Source organism: Amblyomma maculatum, chromosome 8, assembly GCF_055883805.1.
Source record: "Amblyomma maculatum isolate TAMU_Amacu chromosome 8, ASM5588380v1, whole genome shotgun sequence".
Classification (NCBI taxonomy): Eukaryota; Metazoa; Arthropoda; class Arachnida; order Ixodida; family Ixodidae; genus Amblyomma; species Amblyomma maculatum.
Genome location: NC_139351.1, coordinates 64,347,633 through 64,372,145, shown reverse-complemented (window position 1 = coordinate 64,372,145; position 24,513 = coordinate 64,347,633). Strand labels below are relative to the sequence as shown.

General features: G+C 51.0%; 1 protein-coding gene across 6 annotated transcripts in view; it reads left to right on the top strand.

The window, feature by feature from the left end:
* Positions 1–24,513, top strand: part of heph (polypyrimidine tract-binding protein 1 heph) — a 134,686-nt gene that overhangs the window by 9,027 nt on the left and 101,146 nt on the right. For 2 of the 6 annotated variants that reach the window (XM_084576344.1, XM_084576339.1), the window contains exon 1: positions 18,814–18,928. The exons of 1 other annotated variant lie outside the window; for it this stretch is intronic. In XM_084576344.1, the coding sequence (XP_084432470.1) occupies positions 18,842–18,928 (87 nt within the window). In that variant the 5' untranslated portion in view covers positions 18,814–18,841. Of the gene's footprint in view, positions 1–597; positions 623–12,511; positions 12,641–18,813; positions 18,929–24,513 lie in introns of those variants that run through there. 3 more of the 6 variants (XM_084576343.1, XM_084576341.1, XM_084576340.1) reach the window with 3 other exon arrangements.

The following is a 24,513-nucleotide window of genomic DNA, read 5'->3' as shown; positions in this document are numbered from 1 at the left end:
CTCTGCGAGCACACTCGTGCCTATAGACGTGTGCTGCCATCTCAGGATGGTGTCGTTAATTGGGGCTCTGACCATGCAGGGCCACCCTTGCTTGCATGGTATGTGCTCTTTAACGCCGCCAACAGAGGCAGAATGTCTTGCCATATCCATGTCCATAGCTGCACATTGCCCGCAGACCACGTGACCACCTTTAGAGATAGATCCCCAAGCTGCGTACAGACTTCTATAAAGGCACCATTCCTACATCTCATCCCATTTATAAAAGTTAGCAAGGCTTTCAACGAGCAGCCCCATATTACTTGGGGCAATAGTTTTTGTTGCAGCAGGTTTTATTGTGCCCATTCGCTTTGGTGGATGACTGGTGTCTGAAGCTTGATTGTGTGTCTTGGGACGATTTTTTTTTTTTTCTTCTGCCTTTACAGGGTTTTTCACTTTTTCTTTGCATTTTCCTGTCATATGAAATAATCCTCTCCTTTTCTGCGCACCTGTGCCCCCCGTCATCTTTTTGCATACTCGCCTCTGCATTGTTGGTAGGCTTTGGCTTGTGCTTGTCTTGACTAATCTTTTCCCTTTTTTTTTCTCTCTTTTTCTTTGCAGTGAAGTCAGCAAGGACTTATTACGAGTGAGTAGACTTTCCCTTTCTTGCTTGCATGCCCCGACTCTGTGCAAAGTCTGCTTTGGGGGTGGGGTACGGTTCTCTGAACTGCATTTTCAGCTTCTGGTCCTGTGGAACCTTGATGAGGCTGTAACTGTTACGCTAGGATTGGCGACAAGTTCATCTCCTGAGGTGGTTGGGCCTCTCCATCATCTTGCCGCTTGTTTGGCGTGGATAGGGCTTTTTTTTTATGGAACATAGTCATTTTTCACTTAGCTTGGTTTTTGTATATGTGGTGGTGACCATGTGTTCTTTTCATGACTGGGTCCGTGGCCTGAGATAAGACCAGTGGGTTTTTGGACCCTACGATCCATTCTTCGCTTTTGGGAAAAATTTTCCCTGCCACAAAATATCTTGTTTTAGTATGGTGCACAGATTGTTTCAGAGTGTACGAGGCTTACGCAGCTGTGTTGTTTTCCTTAAACCATTAGTAGTGCGGGAAGGAATATTGACTTTGCGATCTTCGCTCTAAAGAATTGTTTAGGTCTTGGTGTAATGAGTGCGTTTTTCATTGCTAGGTGACCTGTCACTTGATCCAGAGTTCCTTTCTAGCTATTAGGTTGTAGCTATAATACCTTAAGTATCCTTCTGGGTTTGGCTATACTATTTTGAACCATCCGCAGCTGTGCCACTCTGCTAGATAGTTAGGCCGCAGGCTGCCTGGCAGGTTACTATTTCGTCTCTGGTAATACGGCAATTTTCCTCGACTTTCGATATATATTTGGCACTTTTGTTCCACATGTGACTTAACAAATTTTGGCCATGCACTAGGTTTTAAGAGCTAATAACCACAAGTGGTGAGGACTATATTCCGCTACACAAATAGAGACTCGTTTTGGTGAAATAGCTTCCACTCTGCGGGTGCTTTTTATGTGTATCAAGGTTTTCATTTGCTCTATCTCTGTTGGGACTGTTTCAATCTTGCTGTAATTTCTGTCGTATCCTGTGTGGGGGTCATATTGAATTGAAGTGTAGTTTTTTATTTTAGTTAAAATTGAGTGGAACTTGCAGACCCCCTTTCCCTCTGTGGCTGTAATCAGGCGGCTGTCCATCACAAGTACTTCCCAGAGTACCTTGACTAAATGTCTTGCACTGAATAAGAAATTGCTCTTACAATGTTTGCTGCACTTGGGAGCCCCTCATGTCAGGAATATCGGAAACTGACTTCTCTAGCAAGCTTTGGAAGAAGCTGATTCTTGGAGTGATCGTATGGGAATGGTGTTGGCAGTTGGAACCGTATTCGGTATTCGGTAAACCGTCTCAAGAAATGATTGGGATATGAATGAGAGTCCCTGTAGCTTTGTGCTAAATTAAGTACTGATGTAGCATTATATCGCCCTTCCTCGCATCATCTTTGGTCAGGCCAGAAACAGAGAAGACATTTCTTAATGTGTTGGTTCAAGTCATTCATCACCGTGGTTGTCACTAATCTACCGGTCTGCAGAAAGCTGTTATGGAGTCTGAGTTTTCTTGGTTTTATTTTTTTGCCATTGTTACCGTATTGCCTCTTGTGATGCACGAAACATTCTGTAGGTGCCATTCGTTAGGGAAGGTAGAGTGCTTTATTGGACTATGTGGATGCTGGATGAACTGAACCACAAACACACAGGTTCACTGAGGTCATTTTTACTGCAGTGCTTTTGTTTTTTATCTCTGTTTCTGAAAGTTCTGCTGGCAACCCTTTGGTTGTTTTTGTATTTAACTGGTGAACTGTGGTCTCCTGTGCTGGTTATTGTTCATTGTAATAGCGGTTGAACTTTACAGTTTAAACCGGTAAAAACAGAAAAAGTATGGCAAACCCATTTTTTTTTATTATGTTTCAACTGACAAAAGAGCAACATATATTTCGTGACTAGGTGGCTCTGGAGTGCAAGTTTCCATCGATAAAAGTTGAAAGTGAACTATTTCTGGAAGCTAGCAATGTGATGATGTTGGTTTTGTTGAAGTTCGTTTGTGTGATTTTAGGTAGTGCTCTGTTAGCTTGCACGCTTTGCAGACTGGGAAGCATCCCCTCCGCCTCACTGCCTGCTAGCGGCCATTTGCATTCGTGACTGGTTTAGAGCAGTTGACTAGGTTTGTTAGTGGCATGTGGGACACTGATACGAAAGCGTAAATGGGTGTAATGCAAAGGCATGCTCTGGCCACCGCAATGACTGGATGGCAGTTTCATTGCTGCCATCAACCCCTGGACCATCCGATGCCGCGCTCTCGCCTAACCCAGCATGACAACCAAATGATGGGATGTCAGCCAAGCTCCTAGAAGTAAACGTCCAGAAGGACTGCCGGCCATCTCATTTAATTAAGTTGCACTACTTTTCAGATAGCGGTAGCAGTTATATACAATTATGTCCCCAAGCACAGCTTCAAGGGGTGCCATTTTCTTGCTAATTACTGGTAAAAAAAAAAACAAACAAACTTGCTCGCTGAAGGAAATGTCGAGATGTGCTCCAAGTGACTTTTTAGCTCAAGAGTTTCACAGTAAGTCAGCGAAAAGCAGTGAGGTAAATTAAAGAAAAGGAAGGAAAAGACTAAAGGCCTAGAAGTCCAACCCCTATTTGTTGCGTAACAGGGTGTTTTACGTGGAAGCGTCCGCCTGGCGTCCATTTCGCCCGTCGTTGCCCACTGAAGGTGGCTGTGCTTCCATTGCCAGAGGGACCGTACGCGAGCTGGTCGCGTTTTTCGACTACTGCTGCTACTACTGACATGAAGTTTTTTTTTTTTTTTTCTCTTATATGTCAGAAACGAAGGAAGCTGCGGTTTGCCAAAGCTCTGGTAGAGAGACGCGATTGGGAACGTCGTTTTCCGTTTTTTCTTTTTTTATTTCTCGAGAAGCCTGCGCAAAGGGGGCGATGACGTCCCCATGTTTTGACGTCGCCAGTGACGTAGTGCGGCCAATTGGCTTTCCGCGCAGGGCTTTGTTGACGTGCTACCTTGTTTCACTTTTCTCTTCCCGCTGTTTCTGCGAGATGCGTAGGCGGCGGGTATCGTCCACCTTTCACCGCGCACGCGGAGCAAGCTATTCCCCTGGCACATTGCCGAAATAGGTGCTCTGCAGGGAGAGAATGTCGATGGGACTCTAGATTGGGCAACCCGCTGGTGGGGAAGGCCTGTGATTCTAGCCCTGTTTACATGTACCCAACAGAGGGGGTCGAGTTGAGTGGACTCTCCCTACCGAGTTTACATAAAACCGACCCGACGAGCGGCGACTACGGCGGCACCTCGCAATCAGAGAGAACTAGCAGACGGCACATCATTCCGGTTTTTCCCCTGCGCATCTTTAGCGTTTTTTGTACTGTTCTGCTCTCCCGCTGTGCACCGACTCAACTTGGCAGCGTTTACATGCTTCCTGCTGTCGAGTCCAGTCAACCCACCCCCTGCGCCGGAGTCGGCTTGATTCGACTTCTCCACCCGATCCAAAAGCATTAACATGAAACCGACCCGACGAGCGGCGACTACGGCGACCGGCAGTCGCAAAGCCGGAAAATAGGAGCAGTGCCGGAACGGCTTTTCGACCGAAATGGTCGCACGACCTCCACGAGTCGCAAGTGTGGACGGGCCTTTATACTCTACGTGATGAACAGTCAAGATAGAGAAGTCTTGTTCCGAACGAGAACAATTCTGGAAAGCGGTCGCATTTGTAAGTGTGGATATCGTTCGAGCTGAGCGGCACCCCTGGTCGCACGCGACAGCTGGTCCACGCCTTTCGCTACTCGCAATAGTGAATGAGGGACCTAGTGCGACGTGCTTTGGAAATAACGGCGCAACGTTAGACAATTGACGCTATATTTTTCCAATATCTGAGGGCGCTCCGGCTGTGAGACTTCCCTGGTCTTTAGGCACAGTGCTGTACAAGAGGCCCTCCCCCTTTCTTTTTTTCTTGTGCGGCTTTGCAGCATTGGTGGGCTTTGCCGGGGTTCGCTGATAGCGGGATGATTGAAGGCCGAACCCCGCGGTGGTTTACTACCGAGTCGCGGCCACGAATAGCTCGCGGTCCGATCTCCCGTGCGAAGCCGGCGTACCCACTGGGGACGACCTTGAGAAAGGCGCGCGATCGCCGCAGCCTGGGGGAAACGAGCAGCGGGCCAGCGTCCCCGCCCTCCCCCGACCTCCTCTTGTCGATTGAAGGCATAACAAAGAAGCGAATTCGATAGAGCTTTCCGTCGGGAGTGGGCGAAGTCGGCGGCTTTCTGGAGCAGGGAGATCTTTTTTTACGCCGACGCTGGGAGATGAGAAGTGGTTATGGGCGAGGCCGCTTTTTTCAGTGCGTGCAGTGGACTCCACCACATTGCTCGTTGTCCTGTTGGAAGGGGGGGGGGGGGGGTACTGAACAGTGAAAACGTTGCAAGGTAGCGATGTAGCCTTGACGGCGTCATGAGGACAACTGTTTCGACAGACGGTCTGCGTGTCCAGCGATGGAAAACTCCACGTGCCCTCCGTACAAGTGCGTCGCATTCGTAATGCACACTCGGGCGACGCCGGCTGACCGTTTCGAGCTCCCCGCTGCGCGATGCACCTCATTCGTAGCCGAATTCGATGTAATCGCCAGGCTCCGTCACGCGCCATTAATCGGAGTCGCTGCGCGGACTCTTGTCGCCTCGCCGAGTCCGCTGTTGCGTCCGCACTACGCGCGGACCGCTAGGAAACTGGACATACATGCGAAGAAAGGCGCCGACGAATACTGGCTGGCCCTGCCGTCCGCCTGTTGGGCTCCGTCCAGTCCTGTTCCACTCGATGCGCTTCTCTCGCTCCACCTTGTACGGAAGCGGATGGGGTGGGAATCTTTCGGGGTCGCGAAGGCTGAGCGGTTCAGTTAACCGACCCCACCCCCGCAAACTAGCCTGTTTCACCGCCTCCTCCTTGCCCCAACGGGCTGAGCTGTGTGTTGTCTTCATGGGAAGCGACGATGGTTATTTAGCCCCCTTCCTCTTGCCTCCGCAATTACGCAACACGACTCTCCACCACCGTTCACCTTTCGAGGGGCTCGCGGAACACTCTTTTTTCCTCCTGTGCCAAGACTCGTACGATGCTCTGCCGTCTCTCCCATCCACTGAGAGGTAGGTGTCTGCTTGCCTCGTTTGATGGGGCGCACGGGTTGCAGAGGCGCAAATTGCGTTGTGGGTGCGCTGACCCCAGCTGGCTGCAGGTGTGCTGGGTCGGTTTCTGAGGCCATGTCTGAATGGGAGACTTTTGTTCTAGGTGCAAACGGTGTACGTAGCCTAAGCAGAATGTTCATTTGGGCAAGTTGGTAGACGTTCATAATTGTAAAACAGCGCGAACAACGGTACACGAGAACGAAGAACAAGGGCGAAGAACAGATATACTTTACAAGCACTGCGATCAGACAACGCGGGAAATAATGGAAGCCTTCCATATCAGTCAAGACTCAAAATGTATAAGCAAACCATCTGTCACTCTAAATGACAAAGAGATAGCTTTTATTGGTGACCTTTAGGTGTCGCACGTGTATCTGCCTTTTGGTTTTATCGGCTTCAGTGTGACGTAGAATGTACTGTCTTTCCTTTAAGAGCGCCAAGTGTTGGCATTAAAAACTTAGTTGAGAGTCAGCGCTTGTCCCATGTCTTTCTCGTTCTTGTGTAAAGTTGTTCGCGCTGTTTTACAATTATGTGCTTCGCCTGCTCGCTTGAAACGTTGTCCAGGCAGGCCTGATGTTTTGCCGACCACGTGCACTCGGGAGTCATACTTGGGAGTCGCGAAGGGCCCGCGGGTCGCTTTCCCGAATTCGGAATGAGACAGCGGGGTGCAATGACGGTTTGAATTAGGTGACTTTGTCATAGCTAGAAGTGGATGACCCTGTACGTGCACGCAAAGTGTCAGAGGCTCCGTAGCACGGCGTTGACGATAATATCGCCCACGCGGAGCTGCCCTTCGAAATGACCCGATGTCGAACAGTACGTGTATGGCATACTGGGAGCGCCACAGAGAGCTGTCCCCGAGTAGGACGCCCCGATGTGGCCTACTCTGAGCGTGTTTCCACCCTCGTAAGTGCGTGCTGGAGCGCCATTGGCGCCGCACGTACGGACCATGTTTTGTTGCGCTTCCTGTGAGCGTTTCCGCTCGCTGCCCGATTGACGTCCCGTAGCCTGTTCAGTGCTCTGTCCCACCCTCCCCACGTCCTCGCATGTCGTGACTGCCGGTTTGTATTGTAACGGTTCTGCAATCGGCGGCCCGACTTTTCGGCTAGCCATGTCGGAGGTGGCCTTGACTTCGTCGGTCGGCTTTGGCGCCCGTTTACTGTGCGATGTCAGTGCACGTCGGATTTTTCCGGAGCTCTCCACTACGGCGTCTCTCGTAGCCCGAGTCGCTTTGGGACGTTAAACCCCTACGATGCAAACCAAATCTTTTTGGAGGCGCCAGCGCCGACCAAGCATGAGGGCGGCCAGTTCTAGCCGCGTCCACAGTGCGGCGCATTGCGGTATTGCGGCTTGTCTTGAACGTGTCCCCGGTGTTGATATTCCATGTGGGGAGGGTCGGCTCGTACGCACCCACTCCGGTTCTCCGCTTCGCTCTGTTTCGTGGTTTCTACCTGCGCTGTAGTTTGGCTGAATTCGCTTTCTCTAGGAGCTTGTGAGTGAAACTGTATTGAAGCTCTCCATTGCTGCTAATTGTATTTTTTTTTTCTTTGCGCGCCTCCGCCCGTTGTGGCCGATGTTTTCCAATTGTAGCGGGACAACCTTCTCCGCGATCGCAGCTGGGAGACTGCGTCTGCGCTTTTTCTCTTTTGTTGTGTACGAACTCTTCGCCAGGTCCGTACACACCCAGCTAATCCTTACGTTCATCACTTCCCCCCCCCCCCCCCCCCCCCGTGTCTCGTCAGATGTGGCCTTCCTGACCATCGGTAATAACGGCCAGCAGGACGGGGCGTGTTGCCGCTCCATGCGACAGCGTGCCGAAGGCCCGCGTGACGTTGTTTGGCACCGCGTTCGGCCTGTAGCCTTCCTGGTTCATCCTTGAGAGACGTGAAATTACCACTGACTCATGATCATCCCGAATGTGCATACTAAAAGTAGGCACTTTTTAAGGGGAGTTTCCCAACTGTTTAGATCAGAAAGCTTCGTTCCTCACTACATGAAGATTGCGATGGTCTTACATCGCCGCTGTTGTCGCCCACACGTGAGGCGCAGGTCTAGGACCCGAAGGTTGGCGTCCGTAGCGTTCTGTAATCTTGTTTCTGTCTTCGTATTCGTACACAACGAAGACTTCCTGTGTGTGTGGGAAAACCGGTGGCTGCGGGCACCGTTTCGCGCAGGCGGATGTAGGCAGGCTCTGCGCTTCCGCCGGGCTTGATGTGCTTACTGGCCTTGCGTCTCGCTGAGTGTGCAGCGCTTGCGGGCGGGCGGTAGTCGTTCCACGTCGCGACCAACTCGTTAAGCTTTCTACGCCCAGTAGCGTTGCCTGCGCTCCTGTAGACAGTTGGCTCACGACTCGCAGGCCGGCGAATTGCTCTGGCGACTGCTCATCTTCAGCGTCTCGCATGGGTTACGTTCTTAGTGACTGAAATGGAAATCATGGCAAAATATAAGGCCCGATCGACTAAGGTTGATTCGAAAGCAGTGCGAAAAGTATGCTCCGTTCGGACTCGCTTGCTTCAGCGTCTTTCGTTAAATCCCATGCTTTAATTATTTCGGGGTTTCGTTATATCCGAATATTTCGTTATAATGTGTGACATACATAGTACTTACACGCAGAAGCCATGCCGACAGCTCGAGCTCGCAAGCTCTTCAGATGCCTTATGCTTACCTTTAAAATATTTACGATAGCGGCCTCACTAGAGAGATTTAGTTTACCGTGATCCGCCATCGCCCATGCTCATATCCCCTTGAAGCCGATAGATGGCGCCACATCCTGGAAGTCGGCACATAGACCTGGCTCGTCAGGACCAATCAGTGCTTTCGCATCGCCCGCGCGCTGTAGAGGGTCACGGTGGGGGATCGCAGATCGCGGTATACTGAAGTAAATAAAAATCTCTCTACTATCCCGACACCTGAACCGTGGCTTGGGGTAGGGTTGACTGAGGAATTTAAGAGGCGGATCGCAGATCACGATATACTGCATTAAATAAAAATCTCTCTACTGTCCCTAGACAGCTGAACCGCGACATGGGGTAGGGTCGACTGGGGAACTTAAGAGACCGGAATAACTTGAGCCACTTGTGTTTTTTTTTTCTTTTTTCCTCTATGATCTGAAGAGCACAGGCCACCGGTGTGTTCGCGTTTTGCCACCACCTTCAAACTCCTCCGCGCGCGTCGAGGCTTTACCCGCGACCTTAGGTTCGGTAGTCGAACTTTTGATTTTGCACGTGTAAGAACTTCTGGTTTTACCCGACAAGGACTCCCGAGAAAGACAGCCGCAGCGCTCCCTTCACTCAAGAGGCAGTGGTGCCGTGTGCAGACATCGTTAGGGGATCCATTTGGCGGCCTAGGTGAGGTGAGACGGCTACCAGTGGTACTGCGGGCCACCTTTCGTGCGTCTGCCGAAAGAAGCTCAGCCATTGCGCAAACGGTGGCGTGCTTTGTAGCTTTGTGCAGAGCGCTTCGATGGCCAGCGAGGCATCGAGGCACTACCACTGCGCGGTGCCGGGGGCTGCTCCTTCTTTCATGTGCTCGCAGCACGCGAGGCTCGCGTGTGTGTGTGTGTGTGTGTGTGTGTGTGTGTGTGTGTGTGTGTGTGTGTGTGTGTGTGTGTGTGTGTGTGTGTGTGTGTGTGTGTGTGTGTGTGTGTGTGTGTGTGTGTGTGTGTGTGATATAGCGCGACTGTCCCCCTCCCTCTGGGCGCGTGGCTTCCATTGTGTCATCGCTCCTCCCCGCTGCGGCGGCGGCGTGGCGTGCTGCCGCTGTTCTTGCTTGTGCGCTGTTTGCCGCTGCCATCGACGCGAGCCCTCGTCGGTGGCGTCCGCCCGGAATCCAATTGTGCTCGACGCGTGGCCTTGATTGGCAGCGGCGCCTGCGGGTCGTGCTGTGCGGCCGCTTTTTATGGAGTCCCTGACGCACGTTGGTCGCCCGCCGACGGTTGAATGGCTTGCAGGCTTAATCCAGGCGTAATGCGTTACGCCTGGATAAACGAGGCGAAGTAGTGCATTAATTCGCTGGGACGTTACTTATTCTCTTAATGAGAAAAGTGCGAGTAATGGGATGAAGGGGGTGTCGCCCCCAGCGGTCGATTTCTCCAGTTCGGCGCAGATCTCGGAGGCCATGCTACTTTGTCATTCAGTTGAAAGCTGTGATCAGAGTCCCGCGGCACGACTTCGGGCTCAAGTCGGGCGTGTCGCTCTAAAGTGCGAAATTCTCGGCGATAAATTTTCTTTTTGTGGTGTCGGAGGAACATAAACTTAACTAGCAGGAACAGTCGAATTGACTTTCGCGGTCTGGTGCCGTTAACCTTAGCGCCTTGCACGGGAATAAGGGGGGGGGGGGGTTACACGCGCTGTCGCACTCTGACGACTCTATCTCTCTCTCTTGAGGTACTCGTGCGCGCTGAATGTTAGGAATTTAGCCAACATAGTTGCCAATGTCGGAACCAGTTAGGCGGCGTTTTTTATTTACCAGGCGGCGTAGGTTCCCACCTTGCGTGCCACGTGACAGCCAGTTGCTGATGATGCTTTCGACTATACCTTTTATGACTGGGCTTCAACAGTGATCCTTGACGCTCCTTATACTTTTTTTACCCTCCATGCCCATTGAGGCTGCCTTGTACACTTGTGCTGTTACCTACGCTTATAACGGATGGAGGGTGGCGCTCCTCTTATTCCGGGTGGACTGAGGTCTGCGTGAACACCCTCCTGAAGCCTAACGTCCCGTATCACTAAGCTCGACGTCCGTGCAGGACGCGCGCAGCTGTAAAACGCGTAGGGACTGTGACCTTTTGCACACGCGCGCACCTGTGCACACGAGTGGACGAACATAATGAGCGTTCGATGGGAAGTCAAAATTGTGGTCGGGCGTTAAATAAAAAGCAGGATTAAAGAGCGACGGAAATGCGTTGCCGCTGTCCGCCGATGCTTTTCGTCTCCTCTTGCCGGCAGCCTCGCGCCGGTGCAGGGCGGTTGGTTCGAACTCGCCGCTCGCGTGATTGTGTTTTGCGGAGAGCACGTCTGCTGGGTGGCAAGCTGACCTGTCAAAGTTCTGTGGCTTGGAATTCGGGCCATGCCGGAGCGGAATAGCGACCGCGCAAGTCTTAAGAATACGGCGGAAAGCTACGCAGCTTTCTTTCCAACCTCCCAGTTCCACGTTCTGGTGCAAGCAAAATAGAGACTTTTAATTTTACCGTGGCCGCTTATCGCAGTCGTCTACCGCTATCGCGCACCGCCAGCATAGCATGCGCTAATAGGTGCCTGCGTGTCGAGTCCGTCGACATTTGACGACGGGAACGTGGCGCCATCTATCGTCATCAGCGTGATCTGCGCATGCGCATTGACGCTCGCGCGGTCAGCGGTAGCAGTAAACTAAAAGTATCTAATGTGCTCTGCCCCGCACCGGCCGTGAGAGCTGTGCCACAACAGTTCCTCGGCGGTCAGACTCAGAAATGAACTGTACCCCGTGGCGTCTCTACGGTATCTCGACGCTCGCTCGCGTCCAAGGCGAACACGCGGCGACTGCGAATGCGCGATGATGAGTTGGTCTCGAGTTGGTCTCGGCCGTCTCGTTTATTGGGGCCGCGTTAATGGGTCGCCACGGTCCCCGAGATTCGCTGCCCCGTCGCGCCTGTTGCGGTGGCGGCCCCCTCGTAGGGGGCGTTTAATATGAGCTCCGCTCCGTCGGCTGCTGCATGAATCGTCCCGCTTTGTGTCGGCGGTTGCGCGGACGGAGGAGATGGACGGAGCCGTGCAAGGGAATGCGCTGCTCCGGCCAACCGGAAGCGCCAGCGGTGCATATCGCTCTGCGCTCATCACTCTGTGGGGATGGGCAGCCAGCACCTCGCGGGCTCATCACTGAGCATGGACAGGGAAGAACCAGCGCCTGATTATGCGCATTTTGGGCCACATGCCCCGTTTCTATTGCGTGTGCCTGTGTAATGAAAGGTGGAGAGAGATAGAGGTATGAGGGGCCGAGGCTCGGTTTGTACAGTGATTGTTGGCGGTCGAGTTGTGCTTTCTGTCCCGCCTGTCTTGTGATTGACTGTTTGCTGTGTCCCTGCCTCCTCGATTTGCTCTTGTTGATTTCGGTTCGGATGTCCACTCGGCCGGTCATACCATTTCTTACTGTTACTTCTACCGCTTCCCTTTCCGTGGGTAGCTGCGCTCTGTCGAGATTTTAAACTCGCAAGTCCCTTCGTTAGGCTGCAGGACGCGACTGTTCGCACTGCCTGCCTGCATGGCGTGCCATCGTGGCCTTGCATGCGAGGCGGCACACGTTGGCTGCTGCTTGCCTAGGCGCTTTTGTAGTGAAAGCTGCATTGGCCACGAACGGCGAGTTTGGCGTGGGGGGAGTGTTCAGAGCCGTTTCCTAGCAACCGCCGCAGCTGACGGACGCTGCGAGCACGCCGCGCCATTTGGCAGTCAAGAAGCAACCAGAACATGGCTATGCATAGTGAGCAGGGCATCTTAATTTTTCTCTAGCGTGTAAGGTAGTATTGATGATGATAGGCTAGTCAGCAGCGCATTTCGGGCGAGCGTGTACTCAGGATTAGATTGGATTGGACTGGTTTGGATTGGATTGTATTTGACTGGAATGAACTGTACTTGATTGGACTGGATTGAATGGGATTAGATTGGATTGGAGAGGAGTAGGCAGCCCAGCGCCAGGCACATGCTTTCGCTCCGCACATCCTAGCCTAGCTGAGCTAAGCCGCGGCCATTTTTTTTTATTTTTCACCCGGGACTCGTTTTCTTTTCGTTGTCAGCTTGTCTAGCTGTCTGGAAAAATCGGGGCGTTGTCAAGAATACCATCAATACTGCGGCCAAGTCAGCGAAGAGGATCGACGCGGTGATCTCCAGGAATTTCGACGTCGCCATCAGTGCCGCAGAACATGGTCCGTTCGTATTTGAGTTGCATCTTTTCGCTCGTAACGCGTCGCGGTATCGTGTGCTTTTTGGCTGTCCGCTTAGCAGTGCACAGTACGCGCACTGTACACGCCGGTTGGTTCTGTACTGATTGTAATGCTGCTCAGTTTTTGCAGATCAGTAAACACGTAGCTACGTATGACCAGTAAGTAATGCGCACCATTCGCGCGCTTTGTTTTAAAACTATAGGTACCACGCCGCCGTCGCGTGGCGTCAAAAATGATCCGGACAGCTTGCTGGCTGGCAGTGCCGATTTCGTTTTTATTTGCTGCGCTTGGACTTTAACCTAAAGTTCTTTTTTTTTTCTTTTTTGATTTTCTCATTATTGTCCATAATCGTCGGGCATTATATTTTCCCGCCTCTTCAGTGGTCAAGACTTGCCTTGGTGATGCGGTGGTTAGGGCGCTCGGCTACTGTCCACAGAATGCGGGATCGAATCCCGGCCGCTTTTCGATGGAGGCCAACAGCTAGGCGCCCGTGGGCTGTGCGACGTCAGTGCACGTTAAGGAACCCCACTTGGTCGAAATTTCCGGAGTCCTCCACTACGGCGTCTCATAGCCTGAGTCGCTTTGGGACGTTAAACCGCACGGATTAAACCATCTTCACTGGTCAAGGAACTGTGGCTGAAATAGTCGGAGGAAAGGTGAAGTCGGGGATTGCGCCTTTTTCACAAGGCCGCTCTACGCATGCGCGCATCTCCCCTGGTTGAAAACAAACCACCAGCCCAAGCTGCACATGCGCAGTTTCTGGCCTCCGTGATCGACGCAGCCGTAACTGATCTTGGAGGCCATGTGTAGTTAACATTGACAGGCATATGCGACAGATGGCGCTAGCTGTCCAGAACACGCACAGTTATTTCGCTGGCGCCAAGAACGTTTTCAACTAGTAGCAGACGAATTTTCAACCACTCCCAGAGGGCGCCACACTTTGTGAAAAAGGCGGATTAGACTCTATGGTCATTGGCCCGAGCGAGGAAGGACGTCTCGGCGACGGGTGCAATTGTGGCTTTGTCATCGGGAGATTGTCCAGATGCGGGCGTGTGTCGAAGCTCCCCGCGCATTCTACGAATGCGGATAACAAGCTCTTGCGCTTTCTCGCAACCTGTGTTGCAGGCACTATTCCCGTGTCTGTGATGCTGCACAGCGTTTGGAAGCTCAACACGGCACGGTTCGCACCGGGCCTTTTTAAAGGCCCACTGTCCACCCTCCGGTCGAAAATATTTTCTTCCCCGGTGACTGTGAGAATTCGCCTCTAGAACGCAAGGCCGCAAAATGTTTTTGAAAAGAGTAACTAATAACGCAGTTACAGCCACCGCAATCACCCGATTCTATCCTGCCTCTCTCCTTCCGTTCCCTCGCAAAGGTTTTTCACTCTCCTGCCCGAGGTCGTCTAGCCTCCGCAATACAAATTCCCCTTCCTCCTCCGCGTTTGGCGGGAGGTGGGGCGTGGCTCTCCGCGAGCGCGAGAAAAAAAAAAAAAACGGTCGAGGGAGCGCGCGCCGCTGGATTGTCTGGTCGTGGCGAGGGAAAAGCGCGCTGCGAGCGGTAGACACCCATCCTTCTCCCGTCAGTCAGCGAGACGGACCAATGGACATCGTTCCCGGTACGTACGTCATTGCTGTGGCCCGTCGGGCCAGCGCAGGAAACGGGGAAGCTGGCTTCCCAGAGGAGAACATGAGAGCTTTGAATTGTATTTTCGATGCTTTGCGGCGCGCGTGTCACTGTAGCATTTTGCACAGACTATCTCCGGTACCTGATCGAAACACTGGGCTCCTTTGCTTAAAAGGGCCTTCCCTGGACAGTGGCCCTTTAAGGGAACAGCATCCCGGCCCGCGTCGCTTTTGCGAAAGGCGTTTTCGCCTTCTGTTTGCGCCGCAGCTTTTCCGTACAGCGCCGGCGTTCACATCGGCTTCGCATCTTTATGCATGGTTGCAGGCCGCGTTACGGAGCTCTTGGAAATCCACGTGGATTGGTGTCAGTCCCGGACGTAAACGTGATACGCGCGCACTTTTCAGTCGACGACGTTTTAACACAGTTGGGCGCGTTACGTGAAATGATCTTGTTTACCTTTAGGCAGGTCGGAATTGCATGTCTGTGCGTTAACTGGCTCCGTAGTCAGTCTGTTGGAGCTCTAGCGCGGTCCCCTTTTCTCTGTATTACGCGGATCATCACTGAAGCAAACGCGCCTCCTGGTGGTGGTGGTGAAAACTTTTATTTCCTGTTGCCTTGGAATGGAGGACGGGAGAAAAGCTTACGGCCGCGCTTCCTTGGCTTGGTGTTTAGCCTCTGCCACGGGTTTCGGATCGGGATCGCGGTTACTGTTGAGTTTGGGCGGGCGGCACTGGCGGGTGTCTATCGACAAAAGGGATGTTCTGAGCTGCGCTTTTGCCGGAAGAGAGGACTTTGCTTCAAGTGCTTACTCCTCCCCTTGCTGTTATTAAATTCTCGCGCCGCGCACGCGCGCTATCAGAAACAGCCATCTCTGCTCGAGAGCTGCTCGTGTGGTGCCAGCGGCCGGGACTCGTGGAACTGCTCTGTCATCGGTGCCCGTGTTCAGCCTCGTCTAGGGTGCCTCGCCTCGTCTGTTGTTCAGCTCGCTTCCCTATGTATTTTTTTTTTTTTCTGGCCCCATGGTGCGTCAAAGTCGCCGCCCGATGCGTCACCAGAAAATGTCCGGCGTATGAAGACAGATTAAAGAACTAAAAATGATTCTAGCGATAGTTATTAATAGAGGTTATTATATAGATTGGTAATCTGATACGAAAGGAAGGAAACGTAGCAGGAGGCGGCAGAAAGTTGGGTGGGCGGATGAGGTTAGGAAGTTCGCAGGGGTATACTGGATGCAGCTAGCACAGCACCGGGTTAATTGGAGAAATATGGAAGAGGCCTTCGCCCTGATGATGGTGATATAGATTGGTAGAGGTTAATGACTACTGATGACTTGTAAAGAACCATATTTCTGAAGACACGTTGTAACGACAGAGGCCTTCGCCCTGGAGTGTGTATAGTCAGGCTGATGGTGATGATATAGATTGGTAGAGGTTAATGACTACTGATGACTTGTAAAGGACCATATGTCTGAAGATAAATTGTAACGACTGCAATTGATTACAAATTACTGAACATGCTTAGTAATAAGCAGCAATTTATTTATTTATTTTATTTACGAAATACTGCAGTTCCTAACTGGGCCCTGGCAGGAGGGGTGAAAAGAATACAATATAGTGAAATATGAATTCATCAAAAGTAACACTTTAAACGTAAGTGACAGGCAAATTACAATGAGACCACTAACAAGAAAATATACACCAATATGAAACACGACTATGGTTAAAACGCCAGCAATTTATCAATAGATTCAGTGGACATTATTGTTCCATTCTTCAGTAGTAGGAGGGAAAAAAGAATACCTAAATGCGTTGATTTTTTCTTGATATGGATATTGTGCATGATGATGTCTTGTTGGACGTGTTGTAAGGGGCGTAATTAAGGTAAGGTTCAGGGCTCATAGCAAGATTTTTTTTTTTTAAACCAAGAATAGAAATTTTAGTCTCAATTTTGCTTCGTATTTGCAGTTGAGGGATGGAATTTTCATTCATTAAAATGGACTACATTTTACTATGACTAAAATGACTACTACTACTTGTCTTTTGCCGTTTGCCTCTTAAGAGATAGCTTAAGATACCCTGTAAAATTTTTTTTCTGTTTGCTCGTTTGCTCTTCTCCCGCGAAGCTCTAACGCAGACTTTGAACACTCGATAAGCATTGCGTCGAGTGAAGCACCCGTTTCTGCCGAGGGGCTACTCGATCATATCTTCGGAAACTTGAAGAGGTTCACCGAAGGAGTCTCCTATATAATATATGCAGAACGCTACGGAGAGAATAGGTGTAGTCTGTTTTCTTTCGCCTTCGCGTTTCCTTCCGTCAGAATGCGGTTGTGGTCTTGGTACTTTCCTATGGCGCCGCTATAGTTTACAGTAAAGTATATTCACTGGCCCCTTCGCCGTGACCGATCGGCACACTGCCTTCGTATAGTCTCCGGCCTAAACTGAGGAAGCAGGAAACACTCGTGAGCCCCACCGTGTTTCATCGATTACCCAAACGTCATAGCGTCCAGCGGCAGCTACGGGCTTTTTCTTTTTCTCCTGGTAAAGGGGAACAGACTAGCACTCGCCAAAGCGCCCGGCCGCAGAGACGCTATAAGCACGCGTATAAATAGACTCACGATTTAGGTGGACACATCATGGTACGGTGCTTGTATGAGTGACCCCCGACGTGGGCCGATATGCGCGGCCGCCGTCGCGTTTTTCGATACCGGCCTTCGGCTTCCTTTTGTTTCCTTTCTACGTACGTTAACTGTCTTACCTCCCTCGGCGACGCGGTCGCAACAGACAGGTAATGGCCCCTTAGGCAGCGATGTACACGTACATTCCAGCGGTCGTTGTTCTGTACGGATTGTCCGCGGCCTCGGCAGTAAACACCGATCAACCCCGCCGCGGTGGCGCAGTGGTTAAGATGTCCGACTACCCGGGATCTAACCAGCCAGCCGGCGGCTGCGTTCCGGTGGAGGCGAAACGGAGAGGCACCCGTGTGCTGTGCGACGTCAGTGTACGTTAAAGGTCCCCCGGTTGTCGAAATTACTCCCCAGCCTTCCACTGTAGAGCGTCCTTCAATTACCCTGGAACCTAAGGTCCCATAAAGCCCGAACAAACGTAGATCGGAATGTGACTCTTGTGTTCAAACGACGTTGTGCAACCGTCGATTCCACGCTTCTTCCGCAAAGTGCGCCGCCAACATTTGCGGCATATCGCGAACACGTTTTGGCGCAGCCTTGGCTTCCACGCTGGTCGCCACGCCCCCACGAGCTGTCCGTGTCGTGGCTTCTGCGCTGGAATGGTGGTGGTTCCAATGAATTTAGGAGGGGGGATTTCTGGTCGCGACTTAACACCATCTGGGCGTCTCGTATCTGGCGTGCTCCTCCTCGATCGCGATGCACACTGCTTGATGCGATCATTGTGATTGCTGCAGCGAACAGCGCATGGTTGTGGAGGCTGAGCAGCTGCGAGCGGGCTAGTTGGCTAGACGACTCCGAAGACATCTGTCGCTGCATCGGTGTGAACGTCTTTCTTTAATCTCTTGTGTGTGTGTTGTGTTTGTGTATAACTATGCAGCGCCGGAGGTCGTAGGAGCTGGAGATCTAGGGGCCAGGAGCCGAATTAGGCAACGATCGCGTCGCAAAAGTTGTCGCAAACCTTTCCGTCAGCGCCAGCTCCCATGGGTCCGCCGGTCAGAATGGACCTTGTAGTAGGAGCCACGCGGCTTGTGGCATCTTTTGTGAGGCGATCGTTGCGTAATCGGCCCCTGGGTGGGCTATTTCCTCACTATCTCGCCAGTGGCCGGCCATGACAGTTCAGCGACGTCTTTCGTCTAGGCGTGACCAAGTCAAGGCCGGCGACAGCTAGTAGACGGCGCTCACAGGCGTGGGCGTAACGGTTAGCTGGGACTGAACTCCCGAGCTACCACTACTACCACGGCTTATGGAAACAACTGCGTCGGCGCCAACTTTCAGCACCGTACTAGCAGAAAATTGCGAAAATATGTGCCATGGGGAAAGAACACTGCCTAGTTTTAAATCACGTGGGGGGCAGCACTACCAGCGTTCGCAGTCGGCCTGGACGTCGCCCCCCAGATCCGTCCTTCGCTTCACGTCACCCTGATGAACTTCGTTTGCGGCGCAGAGGTCCGTCTCGGTCCCCGCACCGCGTCAACGTTGATTGGCCGTGTTCCTAGTTGCGTCTTTTCTATGCGCAGAAGCTCGCCGGATGCGCCTGTTGAACTCCGCCGATACACCCCGCTTTTGTGCGCCCGGGAGAAGAGAAGCGACGCACGGCTCGGTGGTGGCTTCCGCCGAGGGCGCAGCGATGGAAGAAGCGGAGGGGGAGATCCCCCCTTTTACTTTTTTTTTTATTTTCGTCCTTCATTCCTTTCTGTCCTGCTGCTGGCTTTGTTCCTCCCGCCGCAACGTCGGCTCTCTTCTTGCATCCGCGCGCGGTTCTCGGATTGCTCCCCGGCCGTGTCCGCCTCGGTCCTCCGCTGCCTGCGCCTGCGCTACGCATTCGATCGGGCGCGTCGACGACGACCGGGCGTGCGTCGAGTACCAGGGCTGACAGAATGTTCCTGCCGTTGACCAAGTTCGCCGTCACGGCCTCGGGCGCCCTCGTGCCTGTGGTTCCCCAGGGCTCCATGTCTCCTCCCTCGGTAACCGGCGCACCAGCATGCTTTGCCCCCATTTTGTCTGCATGCCGCTTCAGAGGAGACACTATATTGGCGTCTTCTTGATCGGTCTTGTGACACCTGTCAGCCATATTCCCCCCACCACGCCGGCAGGTGCGCCGACAGCGGCGACACCGGTCGGAGGGTTTCCTTCGATGCGCCATTTGCAGCTTTGTTGTTCTTGGGTTGTATCCCGCTACACTCATGATGAGGCCGTTGTCATCTTCGTGTTGACCTTGACCTGATTACCTGTCTCCTTTCACCCCCCCCCCCCTCCCCTGCACGCGCGCACACAATTTTTTTTTTTTCTGCCGTTGGGTGCAGGTAGATGCTGCAGTGTATGCGACAAGCCAGGTCGCACTTGTTCCGCGCCTGCTAGCCGATGCGCTGCTAGTGCCTTGTCTTCCCCTTCGAAGCGACTTGCCTCTAGCGTTGCTTGACGTGCAGCGATTTTGACTCAGATATTTGAACCCAACAGACCAAACGGGGTGCCGTTTTTGGCAAGTTTTGCTGCATATATAGGCGCTTCTCTGGGGTCGTTGAGCGGTCTCTTCTCATAAGCGTCACAATTAAGGCGGCATAAGGCTTCTTTCCGCGAGAGAGGCGCCGGCGGAAGACGTGCCATCGAACGGTACCGGAACAGACTTAGCCTCCGAACGCGGATAGTGGGCCGGAGCGTGGGCTGATCTGAGTGTGTGGACGATCAGCACTGGTAGACGCAACTGTGACTGACAGTGATACTTCAAAGTGCAGCCATTAAACGTAATACTGCATTAAAACGCCCCTTTTTAACAAGGCCGTTCTGCGCATGCGCGCCCGTCCCCTGGTTGAAAACGAACCCCCAGTTCCATCTACGCATGCGCAGTTCTTGGCCTCCGCGATCGGCGCTGCCGTAACTGATCTCGGAGGCCATGTGTAATTAATGTTCGTGACAGGCGTATGCGACAGATGGCGGTAACTAGAGAGTTTTAGTTTCACGTACGCATGCGCAGAACGTGAAGAGTCCGCGGGACGTTTACGGACGTACGTGAGATTCGGATTTTCACGTTGGCGTCTTTACGTTGCTGGCGTACGTAGAATTGACAACATGGCGACGCCCTGCCCGCCCGCTTCACAGCAATAACAGCTTCGCCGCTTATTCCTCGGCGCGATATCGTGTTCTAAACTGTTGTATTCGCTTTCAGCTTACCCTCGCGTAAAGTTTCAAGTGACAAACAGCCTTTTTTTTTTTAGATAGAAGGACGATTTTTCAGCTGTTAAGCCTGACGCAGAAGCGTTTGTCGTCGTCATAGCAACGATCTCGCGAGATCACGCCAAACCAGAGTTGAGCGAGAAGTGGCTAGAGTGCCAGATGCCAACCAGAGCCAATCTGTTGTTGGGGGAAGGTTGTGAAGTTGTAAGCATGAGTTCTGTTGGTTCTGTTGCCCAGCGAATTCGCTTCTCCAAAAGCGACGATCTGGATATGCTTCGCGACGTGAGAGAATGTAATCCATTCGAAAACTGCATGCGACACGCAGTGCGGTGGACGCATATAGGTATGCGCCTGTCGGAGGCAAAAAACAAAGCCTCGAAGGCATAGCGCGAACTGCTAATTGTTCACTGTAGAGCAACGACTTTGAGAACAGCAATTTCCAATCCGACCGACTCTTGGCTACGGCCGCAGCTTGGCTCGGCTCAAGGCAGCTCTACTAAACAAAATTAGTTTTGTTCATCTGTACTAGATGGCGCGGCATAACACGTACGCAGTTTTTCGAGGCTTGTATGAAAGGTCCATACATTTTGCTTCACGTACACGTAGACAAGGTATATGTACTATGGTAGCGAAGGCTCCATAGACGCCCATACGTACAAAACATGGCGGCTCATGGGCTCCAGCGACCAATGAAAATTGGGGGGCCATGACGTCAAATGACGTCATTCATACGTTCACTTTGGCGCGAATTATAAACTTTTTTTTTTTTAAACTTCCGCGTTGCATTGACGAGCCTGCATTTTTTGAAGGTTGTTGCCTTTCAGCGCGCACCAACCTTTGCCATCTAAATGAACTCGAGTTTGTTGTTTACGCCCTTGTTTATAAGCAGTTGCTCCAGCACAATGAAAGTGGTTGGCAAAGGTGGCGGCATAGAAAGGCAGCAACACTTCCAAATAGAGACCACGCATGCAAATTCATAATACAAATACTGCTGCAGGTCATGCAAGTACTTTGGCCATTTACTTTGTCCCTCAGCACAGTAAGGTGCGGAAACACTGGTGCAACGGGGCAGTCGTGCCCAGTTCGCCACAGAGTGTACCAAGTGAACAATTATGGTTTTCATGTTCACGGTTTATTGCATCAACCAATAAAATACAGCAACAAATCACAGCGATAAAAATGCATGTCGTTGACAGCACAAACAGTAGCGCTGTTTAAGCGCACTAATCATCTCAATGATCACAGCTGAGGCATAGAAAAGGCTTGAAGTAACTGCCACAAAACATCACCAGATATGAAAAATGCATGTACAGAAAACAAAGCTATGACAGCTGCACTTGAAATAAAAATGTCATGAATTAGTAGGTGCATCAAAACATACGTGGAGCATAGAGCACTGGGATCACTCTTCAAGTTTAAATTCAACGGAAGAAATTATACAGCAGTTTTCAAGGCAATTCCAAGGTCGCACCAGTCCAGACAGCTTTAGAATCAACAAACGTGCTTAACACAGGAGCATTAGAGCATACATTGAGTCTATGCCCAACCTCCAGATCTGCTCACCGGTGAAAGTCAGCCAGGAAGCGGTAAGACACCGACGGTTGAGCCCACGCGGTCGCAACGTGCCACAGGACATCGCTTCCTCACTTTGTGCGGGCTCATCTTGCGATAAAAAAGACTTCGCACTGCCCGCACGACGAAGGGGACGAAACCAAAAAACACGGCTGCAGGGAAATATTAAATCTCGCCAAACGGCGACAGAGCAGCGACCAGCAAGGACGTCAAAATCTTCGCGAAAGGGACATTTTCAGATTTGCAAACTAAATTACGCTTTCACGGGCGCACCAAGGCCCGCACCACGGCAGTTCGTGACGAGCAGCAGACAGCGATAAGAAACCGTTTCGTGCTTCGTCAGCTTCGTTATCTCCGTTGCCTTGGTTACCTCTGGCAGTGCCTCCTGACCGATGCAACATCAAGGGGCGGGGGCGATAAGAGTGTTGCAAGATTTTTTTAAAAAAGTCAATGTATTTATAAAATACCTTACCTCATTCACAAACGAAGTTAACAAAATGTCTATTCTTTTTATGTTGATTGATACGTTTTAATTTGTAGTAATATAATTTCCTAATCTGAGTAGTTGGCCCCCCGACCTGTGGCTATGCTGCGGTGCCGCTGAACCGCTTTTGGGCCCAGCCTTCGCCACCATTCTACTTCCGCCATGACGTAGACACGTACGTGAAACTAAAAGTAGTCCTGGCGTAATGCGCGTAGCGCACGTAGACTTCTCACGTTTGCGTGCGTAACTCTGTACGTACGTGAAACTAAAACTGTCTACTATTAGGTGCAGTCATCGTCATTTCCCAGGCGGCTGCGTTTGCCAGTGTGGTTATCAACCAGCAGCAGACAAATTTTCAACCACTGGCACCTTGTGTCGCACCGTCCGAGGCCAGTGTGCTGCATATAGTGTGCTCGGTATGAAGTTCCCTAAATCATCGAGGGCTTTCAGATATATACTTCGCGGCGCGTGCTTGTCTTGACGTCGATACCGTCATGCCGCAGCTACTGCCCGGCGAAAAAAAAAAATAAAGAAAAATATTCCTCCGCATACCGGACGTGATGCGGCGGTGTATCCGTGACTGGTGGGGAATTTCCCCGGTCGCAAGAGAATCTGCTCCGTAGACGCGGGCGGACGGCGGCGGCGGCCTCCCGTTACGGGATGGTGGTGTCATGTGGCACCCGTTCGTGTCCGCGCACCTAGCTGCTGCTGCTGCTGCCGGTGGCCGATCACGTGCAATGACGCATTCCATCCGCTCGGTTCCATCCTCTCTTACCTTTTTCGTTTTTCGCGAGCCCTTTGTTTCCCACGCCGAGGAGCGCCGACGCCACCCTTAGCCGAGACGACTGCACGGTAGTAGCGCAGAGGAGGGGGTAGGGGGGGATATTTTAGTGAGTGCGTGAGAAGTCACTCCTTTTGCTATTCGCGAAGCCTCACGTGTAGAGGAATTCGGTGTAGCGTTATTAGCGCGTCTGCTTCTGCTGCTGCCCGCAGCAACGTGCGCGCGGGAGCTGCGGGGTGCAGTCACGTCCATCGGGTGAATCTGGTCCCACGGTTCTCCTTCAGCGCGTAGAGAGGATGGGGAAGTCGAAAAGCCACTCGTTTGTGGATGTTGTGGCTGCGCGTACTTCTTGCTTTCGTTTATATATATATATATATATATATATATATATAGATAGATAGATAGATAGATAGATAGATAGATAGATAGATAGATGATAGATAGATAGATGATAGATAGATAGATAGATAGATAGATAGATAGATAGATAGATGATAGATAGATAGATGATAGATAGATAGATGATAGATAGATAGATAGATAGATAGATAGATAGATAGATAGATAGATAGATAGATAGATAGATAGATAGATAGATAGATAGATAGATAGATAGATAGATAGATAGATAGATAGATAGATAGATAGATAGATAGATAGATAGATAGATAGATAGATAGATAGATAGATAGATAGATAGATAGATAGATAGATAGATAGATAGATAGATAGATAGATAGATAGATAGATAGATAGATAGATAGATAGATAGATAGATAGATAGATAGATAGATAGATAGATAGATAGATAGATAGATAGATAGATAGATAGATAGATAGATAGATAGATAGATAGATAGATAGATAGATAGATAGATAGATAGATAGATAGATAGATAGATAGATAGATAGATAGATAGATAGATAGATAGATAGATAGATAGATAGATAGATAGATAGATAGATAGATAGATAGATAGATAGATAGATAGATAGATAGATAGATAGATAGATAGATAGATAGATAGATAGATAGATAGATAGATAGATAGATAGATAGATAGATAGATAGATAGATAGATAGATAGATAGATAGATAGATAGATAGATAGATAGATAGATAGATAGATAGATAGATAGATAGATAGATTGTGTGAGCCTTCTGTGGACCTTCTTTCATTTATACATGCCATGATCTTCTTTCATTTGTACATGCCATGATCATCGTCCCGCGGCGCCGGCTCCGGCGCGCGCCTGGGTTCGTGATCGGATTAAAACGCTAGACAAGGCTTGGCTGTCCTTGCCGTCACGACCTCGCCGTCTCGACCTAGCCTTCTTTTACAATATATATATCATCTCGGCGCGTTGTTTTTCGTTCCGCTTTTCATTTAATATCATTTATACCGATAGTCACCGTAAGTCTGATTCTTGTCAAATACCAACAACCAAACATGAAAAAAGAAAAATCCCCAACGTTGGCCTTAGACTTGTAGACTGTCGGCTCCCTTAAACTCTGTAATAACGAGCCCCTCATTTCCCTT